This window comes from Rattus norvegicus, chromosome 13 (assembly GCF_036323735.1).
Source record: "Rattus norvegicus strain BN/NHsdMcwi chromosome 13, GRCr8, whole genome shotgun sequence".
In the NCBI taxonomy this organism is placed as follows: domain Eukaryota; kingdom Metazoa; phylum Chordata; class Mammalia; order Rodentia; family Muridae; genus Rattus; species Rattus norvegicus.
Genome location: NC_086031.1, coordinates 96,044,147 through 96,061,553, shown reverse-complemented (window position 1 = coordinate 96,061,553; position 17,407 = coordinate 96,044,147). Strand labels below are relative to the sequence as shown.

At 45.2% G+C, this 17,407-nt stretch overlaps 1 protein-coding gene across 9 annotated transcripts in view; it reads right to left on the bottom strand.

Moving 5' to 3' along the window:
* Dnah14 (dynein axonemal heavy chain 14) overlaps window positions 1-17,407 on the bottom strand; it is a 216,593-nt gene that overhangs the window by 8,774 nt on the left and 190,412 nt on the right. For 8 of the 9 annotated variants that reach the window (XM_039091477.2, XM_063272768.1, XM_039091482.2 and 5 more), the window contains 6 exons: window positions 14,600-14,702; window positions 10,911-11,138; window positions 7,666-7,863; window positions 6,035-6,234; window positions 2,982-3,199; window positions 1,574-1,770 (listed from right to left, as the gene is read on the bottom strand). In XM_039091477.2, coding sequence (XP_038947405.1) covers window positions 1,574-1,770; window positions 2,982-3,199; window positions 6,035-6,234; window positions 7,666-7,863; window positions 10,911-11,138; window positions 14,600-14,702 — 1,144 coding nt within the window. The remainder of the gene's footprint in view (window positions 1-1,573; window positions 1,771-2,981; window positions 3,200-6,034; window positions 6,235-7,665; window positions 7,864-10,910; window positions 11,139-14,599; window positions 14,703-17,407) is intronic. The other variant, XM_039091479.2, reaches the window with a different exon arrangement.

The following is a 17,407-nucleotide window of genomic DNA, read 5'->3' as shown; positions in this document are numbered from 1 at the left end:
CCTCATCGGTCCTCATTGGTCCCACTCCACTCCAGGGCACCCATCTTTCTTCTGGATTCTATTTCCTTTCAGATCTAGTCCACAGGCGTCTCTCTTAGAGGTGAATTTGCTGCCTGACTCCTTCCAACCCTTTTCTTCTCTCCACACTCCCTCACTCCCGATGGTCCTGGCTGTTCCTCAGGAGTAATGAGGCTGACAGCATGAAGTCTTGCCTGGAATTCTCTTAACTAATGGTTTTCAGTAGCTTCACTTGCAAGTCCCCCTAGCTCTACACACTTCCTATAACCATCTTGACCCTCATCCAGTTAGCTCAGCTCAGATCTGTCAGGCAGACATGCAGCCACTCAGCCTTCTGCCACTGTGTCTCGGCCTCCCGATGCAGTGGTGCGAAGAACCAGAAATCTGGTCAGCCTCAAGCCTGCTCCACGTGTGAAATCTACAGATGTTACATTTCAGTTTTTCACTCATTCGTATTCGGGTGTTAAAGAATTAGTTATCATTGATATCTTTAACCTCTGTGTTTTCTACACAGGGTTTTTGTTTGCTTGTTTGTTTAAAGTACTGTATTGACCTGCAGTTCACATAACGGCACAATTGTTCATCTGAGGTATCTATTCAGTAGTCGTTAGATGTATTTACTGAGTTGGACAACCAATAATACTACAGCCACTTTCAGTACATTTTCTCTCTCTCTCTCTCTCTCTCTCTCTCTCACACACACACACACACACACACACACACACACACACACACACACAAAGACAAACCAAAGCAAACCCCCCCTGGTCCTTTCTCTGTCGCTGCTGTGTTGTCTGTCACCTACCACCGGAGGCAGCCACTACTGTATGGGTTTGCGTGTTATGGACGTCTCGTTTAAGTGATGGCCTTTCGTGATTACCTTCCTGCGTTCTGCAGTGGACTGTGGTTTTCAGGGTTTGCCCAGGTATCAGTTGCCAGTACTTTTTATTTTGGTGGCTGCCATATCTAATAATTTCCCGTTTCCTAAGAATATGTAGCTTACGGCATTTGTAGACATTTAAAGTTTTATACTAACTAAAAATATGAGTGAGATAGAACAGAAGAGCGGACGGAATTACTACAGAACATAGCATGCAAACCAATGCCTTTCTCTACACGTGAACCATTAGGACGCCACTTAAGGTAACGACCGACTGCTTTTCCTGCTACGACATCTGTGTTTCTTACAGTTAGAACACATGCCTCCTCCATACTCTTTTGAAGCTTTCAGAACTTTATCAAGACCTTGTGGGGGTCTTTGATCAGAACACACATGTGGTGGCTGGACCTTGGTTCACATAACCAGATTTCTCTTTGCGGATCTCCGGGCTGTTTTCAGATCGATACTGTTACAGCTTTGTGGTAAACAACCCAAAAGATAAATTTGGGCAGGATTGCCACACCACCATCTAATTGGTTGTTTTTGCTCACATTTGTACCTAGGGTAGGTCAACAGAATGGTTGCCACCATCTCCTCATGTGGGACAGTCAGCTTGGTCGGTGTGGAGCACTGACATTCATCCCAGGCAAGAAGCCAACAAACAAGGCTGCTTACCTGCCACAGCATGGGCACTCTGGCCCGAAGGAAGGAGTCATAGGTCTCCTCCAGGTCCGGAGTGAGGATGCTCTCTCCCTTTATAGAGAGCTGAAGGTCCTTTAAGGATTTATGTATGACAGACAATAACTTGTTGAAACGTTCTATTTCATTTTTCAGGAAGGGGATCAAGACAGAGTGGATAAGGGGATCATATCCTGAATTAAAAAAGAGAAAGAGAGAGAGAGAAAATGTGATGTTTACAATGTGATGTTTACAGGGGAAAGGGTGTTTGCCTGAGGTATGCAGGCTTCCAAGCTGAGAGAAGTTTATGTATTTGACCATGGTCGGTAGACATTTTCTAGAGAAATCTAGATAGCAGATATTTTAGGGTTTTTAGTGTCACCTTACCTAATATGCAGATGAGTAAGCGGGGGTGTGTGTCTTGAGACAGCTTTAGCCAACGATGGTGGCGCAAGCTTTTAATCCCAGTACCTGGGAGGCAGAAGCGGGGAGAGGCGGGGGGGAGAGGCAGGGGGAGAGGCGGGGGAGAGGCAGGGAGAGAGGGGGGGGGGGAGAGGCTGGGGGAGAGGCGGGGGGAGAGGCGGAGGCAGGTGGATCAGCCAGGGCTCCTTAGTGAAACCCTCTTTCATGTTTTTATACTTGGAGACAGAACTGAGGGCTAGATTTAGCATTCTGAGAGACGCACCGTCAGAGACCCTCTTGTACCAGTGCCAGCACACACTTACACTGAGACCACGGTGGTGACTAGGTGATCTCACGGGACCACTGTCCGTTATGTGCTGTCACCGACTGTGCGTCACTCTGCATTTTGGAGAGATGGTTCAGTGTTTAGGAGCACGTACTCGTTTTTGCTCTTGCAGAGGACCCGAGTTTGCCTTCAGCCCCCGCGTCATGGTTTAACAAACTGTAACTCTAGCTTGAAGGCATCTGCTATCTCTTGGGCATGTGTACTCAAGTGTATACCCCACCCCGTCAGCATACAGACGAAAACTAAAAAAATACAGTTAAAAAAGGAAAGTGAAATTTAGAAAAAGGAATCGTGGACGTTAAAATTTAACTTGGAAACTTCTGCCAATACAGGTATTTATCTCCCCAAGAGCTAGAACTAGGCTTGGCCTCCCTGCTCCATCAAGAGGCCTCCTTCCTAAATCATATTGCTCTGAGGCCAGAGGATGGGGGTTGGGGTGGCACTAGGATCCAAGTGGACACCAGCGGAGCCCCGTGGGCTGCTGTGGTGACTGCTGCTTCCCCTTTGGTCTTGGTACCTCTGCCTCCCTCACCCCCAACCCCCGTCCTTCCCACACCACAGCCTCATTTTTTTTTTTTCTTTCTGCTGCCACCTAGTGAGATACTTGACTTTTCCAGGTGATGGCTACTTTATCTCCCTCCAGTGTCAGCATCTTACCTGGAGAGGCTCCCGGCTGCCACGTGGGAGGAGCCCAGAGCTGCTGCTCACCTTGAATATTTTCATGAAGCTTCTCCCACATTGGACTTGACATAATGAATTTGAAAGTGCATTGGTTTTCAAGTCCGGAAACTTCCTCATTCTCCACCGTCAGGGGCAACTGCATCATTATGTCAGATAGGATCTCCATCACTAGGTCATCATTGCTCTGTTCCGGGCTGCAAAGGAATCGGGAGGGCTGAGGCACAGACCCACTCTTTTTCTGGGGATGCCCTCTGCTTTGGCCCCAGGGAAGGTGGGCAGCAGTAACTCCACCAGTTCTTTAAGCTAGATTTGGGAGGAACTGTTTCTGTTATCTGAGGTGAATAGACATTTGTTTACATCTCCCCAGGAAAAGTGACACAATTTCATTAAATCATACTATCTTTCCCTGGTGTGTTGAGGAATGCTAATAGCATGAAGGGTGTCTGTCATCAGAGTCTACACAATGTTTCACTGGCTGATCTCTGGAAACATGCTGGGTGTTTCCTCCTGGGCATCCGCCTTTCTCCATTTGTGCAATTTCCCCCTATGAACCAGGTAGTATATACTCACTTCTAGTGAAGTGACATTTGAACTGTAAACAACGCTGGATGACAGATCAAATAGCAAACCCCATGTGCCAAAGCCAGAGAGCATTCTGGTTGTTACCCAAAGAGTCAGGATCCAGAGTTCTGATTGGCTTAGAAGTGCACAGGGGAAAATATACATATTTTAACAGCCAAAGAAATGTAAACTCAGTCTATAGGTATTAGAGAATTATGTAGTTGGTGTCTAGGGATGTGGATAATGTGGCCACCTTGCATAGATGTATGGAGCAATTATCCTGTCAGCTACAGAGTTCTGAGTATGCTACTCATGTTCCCAACAAGAAGGAATTCAAGCAAGGAAAAAATGATGGAAAAGTCATTTTTTTCTGCTAAGTAATGTTATTATCCAGAATATGGTGTGTGTGTGTGTGTGTGTGTGTGTGTGTGTGTGTGTGTATGTTTGTCTTCTGTGTATGTGTGTATATGTGTATGTGTGTGTTTGTCTTGTGTGTATTTGTGTGTATGTTTGTCTTGTGTGTATGTGTGTTTGTCTTGTGTGTGTATGTGTGTGTGTATGTGTGTTTGTCTTGTGTATGTATGTGTGTGTGTGTGTGTGTGTATGTGTGTTTGTCTTGTGTGTGTGTATGTGGTGTGGTACTCAGATTTGCAGGTGCCCTTACCTATGCTGGCATATGTGGAGGTCAGAGGGTGATGTTGGATGGTTTTTGTCTTAATTGTCTCTCAATCTTATTTATTAACCTATCTATTGAAACGAGGCCTCTCAGTATGCCTGAATCTCACTGTCTTGGCCAGGTTGGCTGATCAGGGAGCCCCTGGATCCACTGGTCCCCACCTTCCAGCCCTGACTGTAGCTGTGCACCTGGCTTTGAGGTAGGTGCTGGGGGTCTGAGCACAGCCTCATGCTTGCCCAGGAAACCTTGGTAAACTGAGCCAATCTCCCCACCCAGAAACACTTGTGATAGTCAAGAGAACTGGTGTCATAAACTCGAGAGGTGAAGCTTATGCTTCCGTTATAAAAGGAGATGACTGGGAAGATTACTTAACCAGAAATCTTGCTAAACCAGTATGAATGAGAGAGCGAAGGAGTTGGAGACTCACTGTATACGTCTGAGTATAAGATCTATAAAAATGGTTGAGAAATGTGAAAAGGTCTGGCCAACAGACAACAGAAGGGTGCCAGCTTTATAACAAAATTAATCTATTTGCAAATGTTTGATCAGGTCTACAAAGGGGATGCACCATAACTGGAAGGCCTGATGAGGTGTTTGTAAAGATTTTCTAAACCTAGATGTTGAAACATTAAAAATGAGACAGGAAGTCACTGGGTTCTCAGGGAGCCCTGGTAAAGTAGCCAGTGCTGCTTCCCCATCCCAAACTGACTCGGCTGAGCTAGGATTTGACAGGTCTGTGAGGCAGATAGGGAGGAGAGCATGAGCCCACTGTGGTCCAGCTCCTCAGCCCTGATGTTTGGGCTCTCCAGGCAATGTCTATGAAGTGGAGAGTTGGGGAGCCTTTAAAGGCAGCCAAAGCCTTGAGGGCTCTAGTTATGTACCTCTGGTGTGGACACACTTGGCTTCATTTTACAGTCTCAGGGGGAGGAGGCTTGAATTTGGGGCACATGAATTATACCATTTGGACCTTAAAACAGACCTGGGTGCACACGGGAATTTCCACCCCCTTTTAGATAAGGCTGCTGAGGCAGAGTGATACCAACCACAGAGCCAACTGCTGGCATTACATGGGCCCCCTATTGGCAAGTCTCTCGTGAGCTCATAGCCCTTTCTGTCCTGGTGATGGTGGACTGTTCCTCCTGAAAAGCATATGTGCAAGTGTAATGTTTAAACAAATCCATTTGAAGCCAGGTGTGGTGGCGCACACCTTTAATCCCAGCACAGGGAGGTAGGGGCAGGCTTATCTCTGTGAGTTTGAGTTTGGGGCTGGCTTGGTCTACAAAGCAAGTTCCAGGACAGCCAGGGCTATTGTACAGAGAAACCCTGCCTTGAAAAACTTAAAACAGAAAAACCAAATCCACATAAAGGACAGCTCAGTCACCTAGCCAACAATATTTAACTACTACATGCTTGGCAAGTGTGCTGTGTATGCACATGTGCACACGTGACTGCAGGTGTGTGCATGTACAGGTGTATCATGTCCTTGCTTCTGTGATGTGGAGAATTTAGTTTTTCTTTCTTTTTTAAAAGTTATTTATTTATGTATGTGAGTACACTGTAGCTGTCCTCAGACACACCAGAAGAGGGCATCAGATCCTATTACAGATGGTTGTGAGCCATCATGTGGTTGCTGGGAATTGAACTCAGGACCTCTGGAAGAGCAGTCAGTGCTCTTAACCACTGAGCCATCTCTCCAGCCCCAAGTTTAGTTTTTCTATCATGCAAGTTATACTTTTCTCTCCAGATTGTACCTGGTAGTTCCCACCCAGTAATAGTCCTAGTATACTCTTACTTGATCATGGGGGTGCCTGGGGCATCTTTTGGTTGCATACAGATGAGATTTTCAATGTATTTCTGGGCCTTGATCTCATTGCAGGTGTATGTGGCTTCGGGATGGATTCCTAATATTTCGGGAGAGTCATCATCTGGAAAGGACTGGATAATGCTGATGCAGTCCTTTAAGCTTGCGGAGCTGGGCACTGCTTGGTACATCTGAAAGTTTAATTGCTCTGTTAGCTTTGCATGAGTAAGACATCTACTCTTGGTAACACATAGAGCTAGCAACTCCCCATGACCATTTACGCAAGAGACTCTTCTTAGTTTGATATGATACAGACACTCCACACTTGGGACCACTCTATTGCAAACTGTATGACACACACATGTAACTTTCTGGCTGGGAGGGGGGGACATTTAAAGGCTAGGGGACTCTGACCTTACCTTGATGAAATATACACCTTGGTAATGGAAGTAAGAGGCCTTTAGTACAACCTGTAGAAGCCATGTGAGGGAGGCCAAGGCCTCATGTGTTAGAAGTGTGGTGACTAGTCTCGTGTCACTGGGAGGAGACGAGACTATTAAGTAGAGAGGACGTTAGAGGATCGAGGTGTGTCACGAGATGTTTAGACGCTGACCGTGTCCAACTTTGTTTATTGCGGCCATTAGTGAGCAACCTCCTTGTCACACAGTCCCCCTGTGAGGTCCTGTGCTGAAACAGGCCTCAGAGCAGCATGGTTTACTATAGACTGAAACATCTGGAAATATAAGCTAAAAACACATCTTTCCTCCCCAGGATTGTGTGTTTTAAGCGTCTGTCAAAAAATGCTGGACATCTGCCTAGTACAAATATTAATGACGAATGAGCGGTGACCAGGAAGAGAAATGCACTGTTTATGTGCACATGAGGCTGCTGCTGGTGGCTTTCACTGATGACCTAGAACAAAGTCACTGATGAAGGCGTTATCAGGGAAATAGACTAAGATTAGTACAGCAAGAAGGATCGACTAGTGAGCTGCAATGGTCATAAAAATTTCAGAGTTTTAAAGTAATTAATTGAAATGATAGATTTCAGAATATACTTTTTGTTAAAGTGGTATGTTGCAGTAAAGTACAAGCTACATCTGTGTCACTGCATCTCCTGCCCATCTGCAGACATTCAGTGCGACAGTCTACATACAGAACATGGACACACTACGTTTACTGAGCAACTTAAAAGCATGTTCAAGGCTAACGTTAGCTTAGGGACCGACGTGAGAACCTAGACTTAAACGTTCCTTTAAACATTTAAAAGCGAACAGAAGCTCTGAGTGCCTAAGAAGTGTGCAGGGCTGGAGAGATGGCTCAGTGGTTAAGAGCACTGACTGTTCTTCCAGAGGTCCTGAGTTCAATTCCCAGCAACCACATGGTGGCTCACAACCATCTGTAATGGGATCCGATGGCCTCTTCTGGTGTGTCTGAAGACAGCTACAGTGTACTCATATACACTAGATAAATAATATTTAAAAAAAAATAGTGGGAAGTTGGTTTTGTAATACCGTTCTGAAAGTTGATGAAAACCACTAATCACTGAAATTTGCTTGGAGACATAGAGAATGCAACAAAACCCGGTTAGAAATAATTAGGAAGAGATAGCTCACTTCTTACCACATTGCTAGAGAAACTGAAGTTATCCTTTAGTATTTCAGGATTGCAGAATTTGTAGAAAAGAGCCTTCAGGCATCGCTTGTCCCATTCATCAGTCACCCGGCCACCGTAGGTCACTTCCGAGATCAGGTAGTTCACTTCCTTCCATGGGACTTCTGACTGACCGGAGAGGACATTTGCGAGCACCTTTATGGACACCTGTGGAAAGCCCCCCACCCACGCTGTGTTACTTCTGCGTGTGTTTTCAGCTGGTATTTCACACAGCACCACCAACTCTCACATGGTTAGTTTCTCTCTGAGACATAGAGAACCAGGCGAGGGAGAGTAGTCCTCTAGTCTCAGTTACTTAGGGGACTGAGGCAGGAGGTTTACAAGTTCAAGACCAATTTAAGCAACTTAGTAAGACTCTGACTCAGTAGAAGAGGGCTGGAGGAGCTGAAGAGATGGCTCAGTGATGGAGAGCGCTGGCTGCTGCTGGGTTCCATTCTCAGCACCTACACGGTGGCCCATAGCTCTCTGTAACTCTAGTTCTGGGGGGATCTTATCCACAGGCACAGCCATGGGCATGCACTCTACTCATAAAATTATAATAATAACAAAGGTTCTGGGTCTATAGCTTAGTGTTAGGACACTTACCTAGTATGTGTGAGGCCCTAGGGTCTGGGAAACCAGTCCTGGTCAACCAACCAACCAACCAACCAACCAACCAACCAACCAGGAACAGAGGGGAGTAGAGTATCAGGGTGTGTTTTCTCCCTCAGTGACTGCATTGCTCTTGACCTATATCCTCTGTAATGATGGTTGCTGCTTTAACAGATGCACAGGGCACTGGATGTCAAAGCATAGAAGGATGCAGAAGGGAAGTGCCTACTCTCATCCTCCTCCTTTCTCCTCCAAGGCTTACAACTGCAGGCTCTTGGTGTCCTGAAAATGACCTTGATGTGACCTTGCATACACACAAATGGGATCCCAGGCTCCTCTCCTCCCTAGCTGCTTCTTTTAGTGTCCTCAGCTCTCTTGGCCTCTCCCTCTGCCTCCTTCTGGCTTCCTGACTTTCCAACTCTCACGGAGCTGCGGGTACACACACTGGCCCTCAGCAGTTTTTGTTCAGAGGCCACTGCTGTTCATGCCTCCACTGTGCTCTCAGCCTGAGATCCGTGGAGACCTGACTCCACTGTAGGCACTCTGTGGATGCCACACCTGCACATCCCACTGAGGGCCCGGATCGAAACAAAGTGTCTGCACTGAGGCATGCAGACGTTTTCCAGATCATTACTCTAAAGCAGACAGCGCAGTGGTTCACGCAGCACCTGCGTTGTGTTTGGATGTCCGTGACTGAAAGTACACAGGATGCTGCTTATAGACTGTCTGCAAACGCTACACCATTTTACAGTATCAGCGACGCGATCATCATCAGACTTCTCCATCTAAGGGAATCATGTGATTAAGCCTCTGAGGAAACCCAAGGATTGTTGCCTGCACTTTTCCATAGTGTGTTGTTTGCATTTTGACTGGGCCTGGAGGGGATCACTGTGTGCTTGCATTCCTGGGCCGATCTCCAATGTGCGGCTGTTGTACTTCATATCGTTGGCCAATCCCAGGAACAATGGGCTTGCTATGTGTGTGTAACTTCTTTTTTTTTTTTTTTTCTTTTCTTTTTTTTCGGAGCTGGGGACCGAACCCAGGGCCTTGCGCTTGCTAGGCAAGTGCTCTACCACTGAGCTAGTGTGTGTAACTTCTAGTGCAGGTAGAAATGTCTCATGGACACAGGGAGAAGACACAGAAGAAAGGAAGACCTGCTTCCCCAGGTGGGAGTCAATATAGGCAGAATCAAGATTTTTTCCTTAGAAAACTACAAAAAAAAATTGTTCTGACACAGAAACGGAAGGGTAATTAGAGGTACAGTGTTCTACACTAGAAGCAGAATTGCAAGATTAACTCAGGGTTTTTTCTTTTTTTTATTTTTATTTTTATTTTTTTTATTATTTTTTTTTTTTTTTGGTTCTTTTTTTCGGAGCTGGGGACCGAACCCAGGGCCTTGCGCTTCCTAGGTAAGCGCTCTACCACTGAGCTAAATCCCCAGCCCCCTCAGGGTTTTTTCTTAAGAGACAGGGTTTCTCTGTGTGGCCCTAGCTGTTCTGTACCTCGATCTAACCAGACTAACCCCGAACTCAAAGATCTGTCTGCCTCTGCCTCCTGAGATCAAAGGCATGGACACTACTGCCCAGTGACTTAGAAAAAGTGCAAGGGGACATTACTGTCCACTTCTTTTACTAGCAATAGAGAAAACATCCTGCCCAAAAGCACAATATAAGGTACTATTAAAAAGATAACATTTTTTTTTTTTTCGGAGCTGGGGACTGAACTCAGGGCCTTGTGCTTGCTAGGCAAGCACTCTACCACTGAGCTAAATCCCCAACCCAAAAGATAACAAATTTTAAAAGCCCAGCCCTCAGGTGGTGGCGGCACATGTCTTTAATCCCAGCATTCGGGAGGCAGAAGGTGGCAGATCTCTGTGAATTCAAGGCAAGCCTGTTCTACAGAGCGAGTTCAGGGACAACATGGGATACACAGAGAGACCCTGTCTTGAAAAATCAAAAAGGTCAGGACAGTGGCTTGGTGTTGTCCCTCTTGTTTTAAGTGAGAACACTGAGAGATATTTTAATAGTGATTTATGACTCAGGAACTAATCAAAATGTTTCACTTACACTCACTAAGCTGAAACTTTCTTTTGAAAATTTTTATTTTATCTGTATTGGGTGTTTTGCCTGAATATATTATCTGTGTACGTGTTGCCTGATGTGCACAGAAGCCAGAAGAGGGCATCAGATCCACCCACCCATGTGGGTGCTGGGAATTGAACCCAGGACCTCTGGAAGTACAGCCAGTGCTCTTCACTATTGAACCACCTCTCCAGGCCACTGAGTTAAGTCTCATAAGGATAATGACTCTGTGGTGTGCGGAATAAGGTTTGTCCCCCTCCCACATGGCTTAATTTCACTCAAGAAACTAGGAAACTGCTCCAAAGGTGGAATCCTTGTATAGCCTCAGGGGTGGGGCCTCGGCAGCACGCTGAGAAGCTGACTGTAGTCTCTGGAGGTCAGTCCTCCTTTCTGAGTCACACAATGCTATTTCCCCTCACTGGGTAAGCACCAAGTGCTGTGGAGATGCGAGCTACCTCAGCTCAGCTTACAGCAGACACAGCGTGTGCTACGGTCTGCCTTCCTTCCAGAGCCCACACTCACCTCCAGGTCTGAGGAACTGAATTGGTAAGGGATGTTCCAGCCCAGTGTTCCATACGCTTTCCTTTCATTGAGCACAGCACTGAAAAGACAGAGGCTGAAGAGAATTTTTTTCCACCATGGTCCACAATCAGGCTTATCAAACACCTCTTCTGTCACCTCTCCACTTCCACCATAGCCAAACATTTGAAGTAAATTGCTTTTCAATCCCTGGGGAGGTTCCACAGCAATCTTTAAAAAAAGAAAAAAAAAAAAGATCCAGTAATGATGTCAAGTGACTATGTGGGAACCAGCCCTGGAGAGGGGAATGGGCCCGGAGGGACCACTCCTCACAGCACCTGGTGACATACATGGCTGACAGCTGTTCCCGAGAACCTCTGTCAAGTCCAAATCTGGGCTATTCTTCTGCCTCCTGAACACTTCTGGCACAGCATCACTTTAGATTTTGTTCCACATTCTAATTCATATTTTATTTTTGAGAGAAGGTCTCACTTTGTAGCCCTGGCTAGCCCGTGGAACTTACTATGTAGATAAGGTTGGCCTTGAGCTCACAGAGGTCTGTCTCATTCATAATTCATAAAGACAAACTGTAGCACTGTGTTGTTGTGACAGCGGCCACAAGCGTAGTGCTTGGGAAGGATAGAAATTCAGTCTGTCAGGAGCCGTCTAGGAGAGACTGAGGCTAGCAGGGGACTTTCCTGGAGGCAGCCCACCATTTCTGCTTGGCTTTAGATAGGTGAGCTCTGAACACCAAGGTCCCAAGAGACTTCATCTCAGGATTGCTTCTTGCACTGATATGACTTTTCCTGACACTATTACATAGTCTGATGATTCCTGAGCAGCAGCCCACCCTATTGGGCAGATTTCCTGAAGATGACCTCTCATGAATTAATGCTATCTAGATGAATTAATGACTTTATAGAGTTCCTGATTTGATTCAAATAATTTTAGGAAAAAGGTTCTAAGAGATGGTTTTAGTTGTTATGTCAGAAAGATAATAGAGTTAGAATCAAGAATAGATTGTGCCCACTCATAAAACAGTAAGTAAAGGCTACATAGTAAGAAATACAATGAGCTTTCACAGTTACACTAAAAAGAGAAATAATCTTGGGAAATATTTGTGGTCAAGGAAAAACATTCACTCTAGGTCAGGTCCAAGGATAAGGCTGTAAGTGTGCCCTATGATAAAGCAAGGCCATATGAAACTGTTGCTTTGAACTTATAATGAGCATATAGAATGAAAGACTGCCTTGAACTATTGACCTCCTCCTGTAACTCCTGTTATGTAACATCTTATCTATGAGGTCATTTTTAAAAAGAACCATTGTCTAAGAAAGTATAAAAAGGCCAGAGGAAAGGAATAAAGTGTGGCATCTGGGGCTCTGCCCCATCCACCCACCAAATGTATGTATGTGTATGTCTGCTTGGATTTACATAGGTGTGCAGGTGTATGTATGTAAGTATGCAAGAACACGTGTGGAGTTTATGAGACAGGTGGTCGGGCCCAACCAGAATGTGTGTATACATGTGTGTCTGTGCATATTGCCTCTATAAAAGATTTTCTTTCTTTTCTTCCTGGTTAATGAGTTAATGAGTCCAAGTGAGAGGCTCCAGGGCAAGAGAAAAAGGAACTCTAACAATAGATCTTTTACTTAATTCCCTGATGCTAAACAGCATGTGTTAATCACTAGAGACCAATACTTATTAAAGCACAGAGAGTTACAGAGCAAGAAAACCAGCTCTTATTAAAGCACAGAATGGTAAGAAAGAGGTAAGTTTCCTTGGCCTTTGGCCCCCAGAACAGTGAGAGAGAGAGAGAGAGTTAGGAGGCCACAGATCTTCAGTCTTTGGTCTCTGCCCAACTCTATATTTCACTTCAGCTCATTCCCTAGCTGAGTAGGCCCCTGGCAGGGTTTGTCACTGTGCTATATCAGTGGTAGCTGAGGTGTGGACCTCAGCAAGGGAGCATGCATAGGGGGCCAAGCCACAGGAGGCAGGACATTGACTGAGTCAACTCATATTAGACAGGAGAGTGGGGACTTGGTGTTACTGAATTCTGATTGCCTGGGGGACCCATGTGCTTGCCAATTCCTTCACTGGAGTAGCTGAGATGACCGTGAGGGTTTTATGAATGTGTGGCTGGTAGGGGGTCTTGGTGGCTGCGTGTGTGTGCGCACGCGCGCGCGCGCACACACACACACACACACACACACACACACACACACACACACACACCCATACAAGCTGGCCAATAGAGCATTTCGTGCAGTGCTATAATGTATAGTACATGAATACTGTATGGCTATGCAGATGCATCTTATGAACGAGTGTGTGTATGAACATGTGATTTCTATATTCAGGATCAGACTTATTGCTTATGTGTGGTTCACGTCAGTTCCTTTGTGTATTCTATGTTTCTCAAGGGGGATGCAGTGTGAAGTACATGCCCCAGTGTGCGATGGGTCTCTAAGATGTCACAAGGGCACTTAGAGATGGCTGGCACAGTAGCCCCTCCCCCACTCCAGAGTTACAGAAAAAGAGGGACTTTTGCTCTGAAATGTAAGTGCATCATTTTGGGCAGAATGGGGTTCTCTAACCATTGTTTTGTTTTGAGACGGGTTTGGAGCTCTCCATGTACACTAAGCTGGCCTCTAATTTATAGAGATCCACTTCCTGCCTTATCTCTTGAGTGCTAGGATTCAAAGGTACTACCACACACAGCTTTATTGATAGGTTCTTAAAGTGGAATTAGAGCAATAGACCCAATCAAAATAAGTGTCCCTTGAAACCTTTTGTCCCTCGTTACTACCAGCCAAAGGGAGAAGGCCACTTGAAGTCATAGTCAGCTAGATCTTGGGAAGTAAACAGGGCATCATAAGTCACAGGCTGAGGGGTTGGAGATTTAGCTCAGTGGTAGAGCGCTTGCCTAGGAAGCGCAAGGAAGCGGTTTGGTCCCCAGCTCCGGAAAAAAAAAAAAGTCACAGGCTGAAAGGCTCAAATTTCTCTGTCTGCTCCAGGGCAGGACTGTGGATGTGGCTCTGGGTAAAAGTACACAGCAGAGGTGGCGGAATTAGGGAACAGTGTCTCAGGAAGGTGTTTCTAGTCTGGCCAGGCATGAGCTGCATATGATGTCTTACCCGTGTCTTCATCAGTTTCTCTGCTGTTTGACATTTACCTTTAGGCCAACTGGGCCTTTACCAAGATTGACCAAGTCTTCATAGTGGGCTATCAGAAGTCAGACATAATCCACAATTAAGGTTATTTTTAGCAGATAATCTGTTTGCTTTCTGCTAGAATTTTCCAGAGAGTTAACAAACCATAAAATGGCCAAGAGGAATAGAAATAAGAAAATGCCACATAGTATAGTCTCATACTGATACTCAGGAAACTGAGATAGGGGATCATTTACTCTCAGGAGTTCAAGGCCAGCCTGGGCACCATAGCAAGCGAGATGGAAACATTTACAAACATTTGCATTGCGGTTTACAGCTGGAAGCAGAGCAGCCTCTCTGAGAAGCAGGTGTCAGAGCTGGGAGAGGAAAGCAGGTCTCCTCTGTGGTAGCTCTTCCCGACCTACCCAGCGCTGACAACGAATACGGCATGAGTTCTTGACTTGACTCACAGGAATGAGTGTCAGTGCTTCATCGTCAAGCATGCCAGTCAACACTGAAGTCCTGCCAGTTTGTTCTTACCTTCACGCCCTTCTGAAGAATCGTAATTGGGAAAAAGCCATAGGCTCTTGAGCTCAGCCAGAGCCTAAAGTCAGGATCTAGCACCATATCTGGACTACTAAATCTGCAAATTAAAAAATGTTAATATTAAAAACATTGTGCAATATCGTCCTAGAGACAGAGCATTTTAAGGTTTCTGTGCCTTACTTTAATGGCAAAGATACATCTCGTTTTAAGGGCTTTGATGATGTACAAAGAATTGTATGAGATTCATCAGTTTCTATTTTTCCTTCTGTTAAGAAAAAAATCATAAACTTATTACAGTGATGTAGGAAACCTTATAAAACATGACCCAAAGTGAAAGCTAGGTGTGGCAGCACACGCTTCTACTCGAGAGGGAAGTTGGGGACATGAGTTCAAGGTTAGCCAGAATGGGGACAAGGAGAGTTCCACTGGTTAAACCCAGGGCAGCTGAACAGCAGAGGAAAAGACTGCAGGACCTGGTTAATTAACAGAATACAACAAGACAACTTCCACATTGATATGAATGTATAAACTAATCGATAGGCAGAGGAGAAATACTTCTTGTTTGGTAGCCAGTCATTACCGGGATTCTTTCTGTATGACATGCTGGGGAGAGACCGAATAGAAAAGGTGTCAGAAAGCCACTATTTGGCAAATTAGGCAGTAATGATTCAGTCACAAATTATCAAGGGACACAAAACTATGGGGATAGTTTTATATATAAAAAAGGTCTGAGAGTTTCTATGAGTGGCAGAAACCGTAGTCATGTGATCAAAGCTAGCATCAGTGGGAGTAATGCAGAGTGACACTGGTGAGCCTCACTGCTGAGGTCTAGCACATCTGCCACGTTCCTGCAGGCAAGCTCAAGGTGGGAGCTCTTGAGAATATCCAAGTGTTGACACTGTGGCATGACTTTGTTATCTAAGAGGTTCATGCTCAAGGTTGAGTTAGTCACTCAAAACATGGCCAAAACAACCAACCAATCAATCAACCAACCAACCAACCAAATAAACAAAATCCCAAATCCACCATAATATTTCAGGTAAAGTTTACTGTCTTGTGTCAGAACTCACACCATCCTGGGTGCATGTAGCCTGTGGACTGCAGGACAGCTACCTGGCTGTCCTTTGAAAACCGTCAGAGATGGGAAGACAAAGACAGACTGAAGAGCTCCACCATTTTAGTGGAGATTAAAGAGGCAGACAACCAGGCAGCAGAAACCACTGTTTTTGGACCAAGAGGGAGAGAGTTCTTATTTACCACAGAAGATACCTTGAGAAAGGGACTGCTGTTAGCTCTCAAACAGACAGCTCAGAGAAAAAAACACATGCATCAATGTCGGAAGAGTGGTGAGCGAATCATAAGAATAAGAACTAGAAAAGAAGGTGAAAGGGGGCCAGGATGTCCAGGTAGAGGCAGGCCCTGGCCACCAAGCCTCACAGTGCACACACTGGAAGCAGAGGATTTAAAAAGTTGTTTGTCTGCCACATGTGTGTTATGGGATGCTTACATGTTCATATTCTCGCTCTCGCTCTCTCATTCTCTCTTTACAGAATAAGCCAAAATAATAACAGCAAACCTACCATTGAAATAAACAACAACAACAACAACAACAATAACAACAAAAACCCAAACCAAACAAAACAGAAAAACAAGAACACCCTGAATACCCTGTAACTCCACTCAATGTTTTCTTTTCCCTCCATGGACTCTCTTCTTACTCTTAAATAAATATATCACAGTGTACCCATTATTTTTAGCTTGGTATTTTTCCTTCTTAGCAACATACCATGAACATATTTACTTTGTTCCTAAATTCAGGAGTAGCCAATTAAAGATTTTATTTTTTGAGAATTTCTTACAATATATTTTGACCACATTCTCTCCTCTTTTCCAACTCTTCCCAGATCCTCTGAATTTCTCTAACCCATATTCTTTCCCTCTCTCTCAAAAAACAAATAACAAAAATCCCCCAACCAAACCAACCAACCAAACCAACCAACCAACCCACCCACCAACCAACCAACCAAACCAACCAACCCACCAACCCACCAACCCACCAACCCACCAACCAACCAACCCACCAACCAACCAACCAACCAAACCAACCAAACCAACCAACCAACCAACCCACCAACCAACCAACCAACAAACCAAACCAACCAACCAACCAAACCAACCAAACCAACCAATGAACCAACCCACCAACCAACCAAACCAACCAAACCAACCAACCAAACAACCAAACAACCAATGAACCAACCAAACCAACCAAGCCAACTAACCAACCAAACCAACCAACCAACCAAACCAACCAACCAACCAACCCACCAACCAACCAAACCAACCAAACCAACCAACCAAACAACCAACGAACCAACCAAACCAACCAACCAACCAACCAACCAACCAAACCAACCAACCAACCAACTAACCAACCAACCAAACAAACAAACAACCAACTAACCAACCAACCAAACAACCAACCAACCAACCAACCAACCAACCAACCAACCAACCAACCCAACAAAACAACAGAAAAAGAAAACCAAACCAAACCAAACCCAGCATAGTGTCTGACTTGTGTTGGCCAACTACTCTAGAGAATGCTCTTCTCGCTCTTGGCTTACCTCAGTAGCTTATGATTATGGCGCTCTGAACCCGTACAGTGTTTATCTGGCCATGCTAAGTCCCCCGTGCCTGTCCTGGAAGTGGCAAAGAGCACACGCCTGCAAGTGTTTTAAGCATTTAATGCCATGGCATAAATAACTCTTCTCCCAGAGTCTGCATCTAGGGATGTCAATA